Source organism: Carcharodon carcharias, chromosome 15 (assembly GCF_017639515.1).
Source record: "Carcharodon carcharias isolate sCarCar2 chromosome 15, sCarCar2.pri, whole genome shotgun sequence".
Taxonomy (NCBI): domain Eukaryota; kingdom Metazoa; phylum Chordata; class Chondrichthyes; order Lamniformes; family Lamnidae; genus Carcharodon; species Carcharodon carcharias.
The window spans coordinates 115,681,292-115,693,062 of NC_054481.1; the positions used below are offsets into that span (position 1 = coordinate 115,681,292).

An 11,771-nucleotide genomic window follows, 5' to 3' on the forward strand; every position below is an offset into this window, starting at 1 on the left:
GTAACAGTACTCATTATTGCTCAGATTTAGTCTGCTGCCCAAATTGAAGGACAGAATTTCATTTCTTTCTTTAAGGGAAGCAAGAGGGCCAATATTACTTATTCTTCCTAATTTTCCAAAATTCTTGTCTTTTTTTAAAAAAAAAAGCTTCAGGGAATTTTTGGCCCCGAATTATCAAAAATAAAAAAAAACAAATTTTATATGTGATATATTTGAACAGGGTTATATCTGAACAGTTACTTTTATTTTGTACTGATTATATTGTGAAGAATCATTTGAATTGTGTGCTGCATTGGTTTAAGGATTTTGAACTGTGCCAACTTCTAACTTGTAGAAATCTGCTTTGTGTGCATGTTGACAGATTTGTCAGAGCTGTTTTAGTCTTGTGCTATCGGCAGTTAGGAGGATGTATAGTGCAGCACGCAATTTTCAGTGTGAATGCCTTGGTTACTTGCTCTTGGAAGACCAATTGCTGGTGGTGTGTGTACCAGGTAGATATGGGGTTGACTACACGTCCATCTTCTGGGGGAAGCTCCTCAGTAATTGTGAACAATTATTGTTTCTGCTCAATCTCACATACTATTGCTGCAAGTCTTTAGAAGTGTGATGTGCGTTTGTGAGCAAACCCTTCCCCTCATAATGCCCTGTGTGTGCGCAACCTCTTTCCATATTGACCTGTGAGTGAGCAGATCCCTCATGATGACCAGTGCGTGAGGAGACCTCTTTATTGTGCTCGGTGTGAGCAGACCCCTCTTGTACTGTAACATGCCTAAACCAACTGCATTGCACATGCGCTTGGGCTTTATAAAATGTACTAAGAGCTGTTGTCCTTGGCACACAAACAACTGCCATGTGGTATGGCCTTAATCTTCTGCATGGTTGCAAAACTTTTGAAGCATCAAATGTCTTCTATAACTACAAAATTTTAAAAGATGCCTAGAATCTAGCACACATCTGTCATACACTAAATATCAGTTTGTTACAGATTAAAGCAACTTAACAAAAATAATTATTGAACTGAGACTTAGGGCAGAATTTTACTGCCCCGTTTCGGCGGGGACAGGGCTGTGAAATGCAACGGGCCGTTCTAAATCCCATTGATGACAGCGGGAAGGTAAAATCCCGCTGTCATAAAATTCTGCCCTTAATTTCTCAGATGAATTAAATTTTAACAAGCAGTTGTATTTACAACAGTGAGTACTTGAGAACAGTGGTCTTAAATGGCTGGATAAGACAAGCAACTCAATTTTATGACCATTCTGTAAATTTCAGATTACGAGATAACGCCACAAAAGAGTCACCTTTATCTTCAATAATTGAGAGTTTTTTTTAATATCTCGAACCCTAACACAGATTGTGTCTGGCTGTATATGCGTCTACCCTCATGTGACGTTGTGTGCTTAATTAGAGGATGCGCTGCTCAGTGACAGGTCTGTCAACAGGTAACGACAGGGAAGCGTCAGAGCAAGTAAGTGTGAGACATGCAGGAAGCCCGTGCAGCACTCAAGACTTAAATACCATTTAAAATTCTCTGGCTGCACTACCTCCAGTTTAAATCTAAACTTGTCCACAAATGCCATTTTCAGTTGGTGTATAACATACTTTCACCTTGCTCTGTGTCAGCTATAGTGGAAATATAACATTTTGGAGGGAGTAAATCACTTCCAAAATACAGTTTCTTTTATGATGTATCGCCAGTCTTCTGAGCTGGTGGTACCTGTGCCAAGGCTGACCATGTTCTAAGCTTGCCAGCTTGCAGTTGTGCAAAACTATTTTGTCATGACCATGGTCATTTTGCTATTGTCTGATTACCTTCCGATGTGTCTGACCTCCTCTGGTGGCTTCTGTTCCACTCCCCCATTCCAACTCCCAAGTGTTGTCAAATGCCTACCATAAAGAGAAATTGTCAGTCAGTGGTGGTATACTTTAGGTAACATGCTACAGCTGCTGGATCATTGCTATAAATGGTTTGATGTGATGGAGGAAACTTCTGAGGCTTGCTATGCTTATATGGCTTTTACAAAACATGTTTAAACAGCACATCAGTGGATCTGTTTGTGATTTCACTCCAAGCTTGCCTGACATAATTGTCTTCAAATGCAGGTCATATTAGCCAGTAACTCAGGACCAGCATTAAATGATGTTACCTGCAGTGAGTTGGCAATAGTTACAGAGAGGATTGCGGCAATGGACTCAATCATCAGGTGAGAAACATGACAGAGTTGCATCTACTAGGGCTGCCTTTGGTTTAGGTAAAAGACTGACTTGTGGCTGGAGGATTGCTGACCAAATGGGCACTTTGCCTTTTCAATTTTTTGTGTAGCATTTGGGTGAATTTGCAATGCTATTAAGAAAGAGTGGGACTAATTTGGATATCTCTAAGAGCTGACACAGGCATGGTGGGCCAAATGGCCTCTTTCTCTGCTGTATGATTCCATATATCTTAGAACAAAGAGCACTATCTATTAGTTGCATGGCCTAAAGTGCAGTCATTCCAGTAACTTGGTTGACCCTTGCCTGGAACGTGAGGACAAGACCAGCTTTAACCATGGCATTTTCTACTGTCGAGCTGCCTCCAGTTGCACACATTGTCTGGGCTCAAATCTGAGGAAGGCCAGGCCCTAGATAGTTCCTGATGCTTTTGGAATGCATTCCAGCATGAATACACTTTCAGTGGAGGGAGGGGAGCAGTGGTGAACAAAAGACTTACTGTCCAGTCTTAGCTTTGAGATTTAAGCACTAAGGCTGGAATCCCTGCCACATTTCACCAGTGTGAAATTGGCAGTAACCCCAGCAATGGCTAAGAATGTCCCTTTACACAGTTCCTTCAGTTTTTTGCTGAAGTTAGGAGATTCCTGCAGAAATTCAATGCCTGTGCCTTTGGGGTCTATTTTTGTTGCTATTGTTGGACAATTTTGCAGTATGCTGTGAGTCTGTTGTAATGCTTGAACTGGTAATAGTGCTTAACTCTGCTCCCATTCCTCCTCACAGGACAGCTTTACAAGAAGATAAATTATTATTAGTTCAGAGTGGCTCCAGTTCACCTTGTCTAGACCTGAGGTAAATTTTCATTTTTTTGTCCTTTTTTTAATAACTCTTATTTAATTAACTATTCTTGTTGTCCCCAAGCTCCTCTTCAAAAAGTACTTCCCAACCACTGTTTCAGTCACTCCTACCCTTTCTCCCACCACTGTTCAATACCTGGTTGTTTTTGTCCTTGAACTGCTTTGTAGTCATTTTATTTTAATGGTGTTGTGGAAGAACAACCTTATAGACCTTCGTTTCTAGGGTCTTTGATTCTTGATCCGGTATAGTTCCTTGGTGCCATCTACTCTCCATTACCTTGCCAATGTGAGCCTCTCTTTCTCTTTTTCTCTCCCTAACTGAAAACTTTTGTTTGCCTTTTCTTTCTCTTGTGCTCTTGTTTTCATTCTCGATTTCTCTCTCATGTACAGAGGTGAATGCATAATTAGTAATTGAACACTTGTTTATTTATTTTTCCTTCATCATAATCCAGGACTGTTTTCCCAGTTGTAGGATCGAAACTGCAGTCCTAGTTGAGGGCAGCTGTCTGGCAAGAATTCAGGAACGTTCTGGTCTGTGTGGCTAAGTTGCCTGTAGCAACTAAGCAATTGGGGAATTGTTACCTTTTTTAAAAACATTCTACTACTATGCTTATGCTCAAACAGGCTGAGTAAATTGCTGTCAGTCCTGCCCGTAACTGCTGTTGTGTTGGGGGGGGGGATGCGAGTGGGGACTAGTTTTGTTTGCATTCTCCCCTGCAGTTTTTAAAGCCTTTTCCCAAGGGAAAAACACCTTGCACCCAATCAGCAGCTCTCTGTGTCAGCTTGAAGGAGTGGGAGCTGACCATATGCTCAGTCTTGAGTGTGTACCCATATCTGACCATCCCATCACCCATGATTTAAGTGAATTTTAAAGATATTATTTTAAAAACAATTAACTGGCATTTGTCATTTTCATACTCGGCCCAGCTGAACTGAAAAGGTTGAACTGTAAAATTTTACATTTTGCTTTGGACTTAAATTAACCAACATTGAGTTAGAGTAGAATGCTGGCGGGCATAAGTCTGTCTTTAGTGTTAGTGGTGTAGGTGATCATAACAAAATGCATTGCTTTTAAGTGCAATTTTTTTCTACACCATTGTTCTATCAGCTAAGAGAATGGCAGGGCTTGTATCCTGAAAGGTAGAATACACAGAGTGGATGCTAAGAGTTTACAACAAGAAAGCAGTTACCTTTATATTACACTTTAACATGTTTTTAGGATGTTACATATAGCTTCGCTTATTATTGCAAGGCGTGATCAGTGTTAAGCAGGTAAACCCTGCAAATTGTCAAATGTTGCATGGTAAAGAGTCTCAATCAGCAAATGAGACAAATAACTAATTATTCTGTTTTTGGTGGTTGTGGTGACTGAGTGAAGAATGTTGGTCTGGGCACAGGGAGAACTCCCTGCCCATTTTACTAAACAGACAGGGCCTTGTTTTAACTCCCCATTTGAAAGACAACAGCTCTTAGTACTTCCCTGATGTGCTGAAGTCCAGGAGTGGGACTTGAACTCTCAACCTTCTCAGTCAGGTAAGAGTATTACCAACTGAGCCTTACTGACTACAAACAACTGACAAAATTGTGCCACATATTGTGTTCAAGGTCAGCTGACACAGCACAAAAAAAATAAGCACACTGTGGAGACAATGCAGGTAAAGGCAATCAGGCTCCCTCCTTGCCTCCCCACCCTCCTCCTCCCACCCCCCACCACCACCCCCACCACCCAATATAAAGGGGCACAGGTTATGAAAGATTAGAGAGGCTTAAGCTCTCTATTTTAGAAAAGCATTACTTAATTGGGGACACTTGACTGAGGTAATTCAGAGATGTGGCACCAGAGAATGCAAATTTTAATTGGTGAAAAATACAGTTAAAAGAGAGAACCAGAAAAATGTACTATTCCCAACAACTGAGAAAATGGTAGATGGGGCAATGGAGGGAATTCAGTTTGTAGCTGATGCCATGGTGGGAGTGGGCATTGCTACCAGTGGAGGAAATTGGCGTGTGAAGTCGCATTTTTTAATGGATAGGATGAGCATGGATGGGTCTGACGGAGCTTCCCTCCAGTTTTGTTGCATGTTGATGTGGGAGAATATGGGTAAAGGAGGACCGAGCTTCACCAGGTTTGATAGCCCCTTTTTCAATCCATGACGCTACTGAATGATAATACTGAACACTCCCACTCCCAACAACCAGCCCCTCCCACCCAAAGATCAACTTTTGTGTAGAGGCTAATGACCATCTTTAATGTCTTTTTCTCAGTCGACTGGACAAAGGATTGGCGACGGTAGTCTGGGAGAGGAAGACTGACCTGGTGATTATCGAAGGCATGGGTCGAGCTATTCACACAAACTATTATGCTGCATTACGTTGCGAAAGCCTCAAGCTTGCAGTCATCAAGAATGCCTGGTTGGCAGAGCGGCTTGGTGGGAGAATCTTCAGTGTGGTTTTTAAATATGAAATGCCACCAAAGTGAAAGTGAGGACTACCTTGCTGAGGAAGGACTTGGCATTGCACTGGCACTGAGATGTCCCCTGTGGAATGTAATTGTATTTTTTTTTCTGTGACTATATAATTGCAGTTTGAAAAAAAAGTCAATATGGATTGGTAAAGCTTTTGTGTCAGAAGCAATAATATATATTATATATGTACAGCAACCATATCCTTGTTTTAAACAAATGTTTATTGTATAGACACAGTATTTGTGGAAATCAACATTGTTTTGCTTTTGGTCACTCGACAATCAGGTGAAATATTATCCCTTTCGCAAGCTGTTCCCTTGAAGAAATCCCGTTGAAGGATAATGTGGTCTGCAGATAATAGTGTTATTAGGGTACCAATAAAGTGTAATATGCATGGGGGATATTTTCATACTGTGCCCACTTGGAACTCTGAATAACAGTCAGCAGCACAATTACAGATGTGCTTCAAACCTTGAATCACATTTGAAAAGAACAATTGAAGCTATATAATACTAGGTACAAATCTAGCGGGTACAGGTTTGTCCCAATATAGCACTATGGGTATAGTAGTGATGGGTAATGTTCTGTCACTAGCACTGGAGTTACAGTACCTGTGGGTACAGATCTGTTATTATATAACACTACAACCATGAACTACTGTTGAAGTGTAGTCACTGTTGTAATGTAGGAAAACACATCAGCCAATTTGCACACAGCAAGCTTCCACAAACAGCAATGAAATAATGACCAGATAGTTTATTTTAGTGATGTTGAGTTATAAATATTGATTATGATACAAGGGAAAGCTCTCCTGTGCTTCTTTGAAGTAGCACCATGGGATCTTTTTCGTGCACCTGAGAGAGCAGATGGGGCCTCGATTTAATGTCTCATCTGAAAGGCAACACCTCTCACAGTGCAGAACTCCCTCAGAACTAGATGTTGTCAGTGTCAGCCTGGATTTTGTGTCAAGTCTTTGGGATTGGGCTTGAACCCGGAACCGACCTACTCAGAGGTGAGAGTTTTACATGCTGAGCTACAGCTGACACCAGTACCAGCAATGTACCCTGAACACAGCAGGTAAAGTCTCTGTGATTTAAAACAGCTAGCGTAAATTTCTAAACAGGGGATCAATGTTTTAAAACCAAAACTTGTTTTGAACTGCAGTGTGCGTCAGCTGAGCCTGACATATGCCTTTTGCAGGATTGATCATCTGCTTGGAGATTTCAGTATTGTATGCTTTTTTTCTTGCTTTGGGGTGTGAGCAATGTGCTATTCTAAAAGAAGAGGAGTCATACTGACTCAAAATGTTAACTCTGTTTCTCTCCACAGATGCTGCCAGACCTCCTGAGTTTTTCTAGCATTTTCTGATTTTATTCTAAAAGGCTTGTCAGGTTACAAGTATTAACTTATTTGCTGTCCCTCCTTATGTGTCAAAGTAAGCAATGCTCACTGCATGAATTGTGCAGTTTTGGGCACCTCATTGTGGTAGGGATAGAAAATCAATGGGAAAATGTGCAGTGGAAATTCTGTAGAATGTTCTCAGGACTGTGGGTTATAATTGTGAAGTCACTTGAGATAGCTTGGGGGGGTTGAGACGGACAGGAGCTTGGGAGGAAGGGCCAAGAGCTCAGAGGGAGGGGGACAGGAGTTGTGACGATTCAAAGGAGTCCTGTGGAGGCCATGATTATGAAGATTTATGGTCCAATAAAGAGTCATGTGTGGAGGTCAAATTTAAAATAATCTGAGTTAAAAGGGCCCACCAACACTTACTGTCTTGGCTTGCATTCAAACTCTGGCCATATAGGACCAGCTCCTGGAGGATGGACAGTTTCTGTTTGCCTGTACCCATGTATGGGTTTACCCAGTCAGGAAAGAGGGGAGCTTTAAAAAAATTTGAAGAGTGTAACGTGCCATTTTCCTGAGCTGCTGTAACCAAAATTTGTCTGTTCTCCCTTTACCAATACCCTGTTGAAGACATGAGATCCCTGGGTGCTGATTGTCAATTGATAATGTTAGTCACCACGACTGACTTTTGTCCTCAGCGGAACTATTTAGGTCTCTTGACTTGCACTGTAATCCTAATTTGTATCTGTTTCTGAGGGATGCTCAATCTGCTTTATTCCTGCCTCTGTAGTTTAAAAGTTGCTAATTTAGATGTAGACTAGAAGTAGACATTTTGTGTAGTATATCTCTCCCAAGCTCACTGTAATTGATTTTGTTCATGGCTAGTTGTTGCATGTCTCACTGTGGCAGAATGTTTCTATCTTTGTGACTGGAGTGTCATAGAATCACCCAACCCAACTCTGAAGGATTGATCCAATTAGACCAACTCCCCTGCATTTTCTCTATAGCCCAGCAGTTTTTTTCAAGTATTTGCCCAATCCGCCTTTGAAAATTACCAATGAGTCTGTTTCCGCCACCCCTTCAGTCTGTGCACAAGCAATGTCAGCGAGAGTGGACTTTAAGAGGAGAGGGTGAAAGGAAGTGCAACTTCCTTTCTTTACTGCAAAAGTTGTGATCCTCTGCAGTAACAGCAGAGTGTTAGTAATTGTGCAAGCTTGCACTACCTCCTGACAGTATTGCTTAAATGGTTACAGGAGTGATTATTAAAGGATTATAAGATTATGGAGTAGGTTTTCAGCATCAATTCTCATGCTATTGCTATTAAAATCTATCCAGAAAACTCAAACTTGCTGCCTTACAGTGCCACATACATCAGTAGCACTACAACAGATGACCATTCCTCATGAATGTGCTTAGACAACATGTCTCACCACACTGTTTGACCGTGGGAAATACCACAAATGAGCTTGGCCCTATTCTTGTCCAATATTTGTGCATACAGGCACTTTTCTAATAGGAGTTGCCAAGCAGCACTCATGAGCAGGAACCCTGGCTGGTTTTCCCCCACCAGTAGCCCTGGGGGAGCTTTGACCAATTGTTCAGCTTGTATTGCCACTCTGGCTGAGATCAGCTCACTCAGCATCGGTCAAACCTGGGTTCTTCCTGATCTCAGTGGCTAAGTGTTGCAACTGGCACAATCAAACCACTGAAGGAGTTTTTTTTAAGTTATGTGGAAAAATTATTTTAATGAGATTTTATCGTGCCTTTTAATTTAGAACCAGCACCTTGACTCACTAAGATAGTCGCATGATATTCTTATTGGCTGAATATAGTGACAACAGAAGCTGTGGCCAGAATGGAGATGTTAGTGTAATTCCCCCGTCAATCACACCTGGAGGCTGCACTGCTGTAAGTAATTGGAATTGCTTTTACGCAAACAATTTTTGTAATTATCCTCCACTTAGCTGGAGAAACAATCCTGCTGTAGTTTCAATCATGAGTTTGGACACTATATGAATTCCAACCACAAGTCCTGACCTGCACCAGCTGACACAGTGGTGCCAATATTCACTTTGTTTCTTTCTTTAAGCCCCAAACAACAACCCCTGCAAATTTTTTGTTGTGTGTGACTTATTTATTTCAATGTGCGATATGTTTAAATGTCTTTGCTTGGACACTGTTGTGCATGCGTGATGTCTTAAAGGGGACAACTTGTGAACAACTTACGCATTATTTTCATGATTACTGTGTGGCTGTGCATGCACACAGTTTAGTGGGAACATTAGCCCCAATTAATTAATGCTTTGGTCTCTTCCTTGTTAAGCCAGATAGCTGTCTTCAGGAAATGGTGTGAATTTCTGAGTGGTTTACTAGATAATAAACGGTGCATCGGAAGCACTCCTTCAAATTGAACAGTGACAATAGGACAGGTTCAAGCTGGCAAAGGTAACATTAGAATGAACATCAGGAAGTTCTTCGGACTAAAAATGGCTAGCAGGTGGAGTAATGGGGGCACAAATCATCTAAGAAGCTATTGGGTGCTGTGAGTTGGGGCGAAGGAACCTTTCTGGATGGATGAATTAAGATGGGCTAAATAGATAGAGGAATCTTTCTTTGTCTTTAGAAAAAATAAACATTAAATTTATGCAAGGACATGCCAAAGTGCTTTAAAAGAAATGTACTAAACAGCTGCCAATTTTCACAGTGTAGTCCCACAAACAATAACTGAATGAATGACTGGTGCTGTTTGAGGAAGGAATTTTGAATAGGACACCACGAGAATTTCCTTCTCTTAGAATAGTGCCAGGGGATCTTTAACTTCCACTTGAGTCAGAAGTCAGGGCCTTGGTTTAATGCCTTATGCTGAAAGGCGGTACCCGCAGCAATGCAGCATTTTACTGTCCAAGTCTATAAGGGGATTCAAACCCATGACTTTCTGAATCTCAGATGAGAGTGCTACACACTGAGCAAAGTAGACAGTTGTAATGAATGATTGAGATGCTCCATTAAATAACTTGATTGTAGCCAGCCATGAATTTGATTTATATTTGCTTAATTAGTTAAAAGCTCCAGCCTAGACATAATGGACTTAATATACATTTCATTTTATCATTGAGTGGTATAGATCTATTGTACACTGTTTAATTTTAACACTACTTCTTAAAAGCTATAACCAGTATTATGTGGCTCCATAGGTTATGGGCTGGAATATGCTGTACTGAGCTATACCACCTAATTAATCCTCTTAATAAGAAACTGCAGAAATAGCGCTACTTTTACTCTACCCTTTTCCTATGAAAAGCTCCTTTAGTTGTAGAAAGAAGTTTTACAGAAAAAATTAAAAGGTGAGCATTTTGTAAAGAAATTATTTCCCATGGTGGGTTGATGGGGGAGGGCGGTGGCAGGAGCAGGGAGATGGTAGGGTGTTGGCACTACTTTTAAACTCACAGCATTAATTAAAAATTGATCCAGGCTGCCAGTCTCTCCAGATTCTAGCTCATCATAACCTGCAGCTCTTTGCTGTTATTGATCAGGTCACCCTTCCTGGATGAGCCTGCAATCCTTGTTGATGCAGAGCCCTGTTGAGATGGCAGTTTAAAATGAATGAAACCAACAATGTGTGAAAAGTTTTGTGGTGAGGTGGTGGGAAGGGAGGAATTCTACCATATTTCTCAGTGGTGTGCATCAGTCGATGAGGGAGGCACTGTAGATACAAACGTGAAACATACAGCAATATTGCACCAGTGTCCCTTCCAAATCCACTGCTGCTTATTGTGGTCAGCTTATAAATTGCATCATGTGTTGAAATAAAGCCATTTTTGTTAATGAGTTTATAGTTCATTCATGAGCAAGGCAATAGGCAACATGTGCACACACAAACTATCTGTGAGAAGAATTTGGACATCTAGGTGCTGTAATGTGCCCATGGTAACGGGTAACATACAGCAAGGTGCATTTAAACCCCTTAAGTCAGAGACTTCAGATCTCGTAACATACTCAGGTCACTTCTGCCAACCTCGGTAGCACTGTCTAGTAGGTTATGTCCTGGTTTGGAAAAGTGGATTCCTATTTAGACGGAGGATTTTATATTGTACTTGACTGTAATATGAGACATAAATAAAAATGGTCAAAGCTATCCTGGATTGGCCCAGACCACACTGCACAAACAGCATGACACAGTGTTGCCAGGAGCACATTTGAGCCAAAGGAATGGATTGGAAAAGGGAAAAACCTTGCTGTATTTTGTGATCAACTAGATAACTTGTGTATAGATTAAATATAGATTATTTTGGAAGGAGTATTTTGTTCTGTGATTCTTGCCAGTGCCTTAATTTGAAAATATGCCAGATGTATAAATGGACTGGGTTTTTATCTGGCTCTTCACCTCTTCCAGATCATATGGTTTTGGATGGAGTAGAAAGTGTATATAATATGATGCAAAAGTAACACATTTGTGTGGGATAGAATGAATGGACTGTGGGTTTTTTCCTGTCATCATTTGTATGTAAACCCTGCCCCCTTCAGTTGGAATTCATTATTCTCGGGCCATTTTCAAACTTGAGCGGATGACCAAGATAGATTTTAGCAGAGAAAAGCATAGGGATATCCATTGTACAAGTTTTTCTTTGTTCATGTTTGCGTTAGCAGATTCACCTCCTCTTTGTCCTATCTATCTTGAAATCTCTCTCACTTCAAACTCTCAGCAATTTACAGAAAGGCAGCTGTCTTTTCATTTTGGGTTTTATCCTGCTCACCTTGGAAATGAACATTCTTTTTAAAAAAAAAGCTCCCCTAAATTAAGCTATAAAATTTTTTTTATTCATTCATGGGATGTGAGCGTCGCTGGCTAGGCCAGCATTTATTGCCCATCTCTAATTGCCCTTGAGAAAGCGATGAT

General features: G+C 40.9%; 1 protein-coding gene across 4 annotated transcripts in view; it reads left to right on the forward strand.

Annotated features, from left to right (window-relative positions):
* The window catches only part of pank4 (pantothenate kinase 4 (inactive)), a 69,901-nt gene extending 58,733 nt beyond the window's left edge, over nt 1–11,168 (forward strand). For all 4 annotated transcript variants that reach the window (XM_041205940.1, XM_041205937.1, XM_041205938.1 and 1 more), the window contains 3 exons: nt 2,104–2,204; nt 2,992–3,060; nt 5,331–11,168. In XM_041205940.1, coding sequence (XP_041061874.1) covers nt 2,104–2,204; nt 2,992–3,060; nt 5,331–5,544 — 384 coding nt within the window. In that variant the 3' untranslated portion in view covers nt 5,545–11,168. The remainder of the gene's footprint in view (nt 1–2,103; nt 2,205–2,991; nt 3,061–5,330) is intronic.
* Nucleotides 11,169–11,771: the final 603 nt, after the last annotated feature.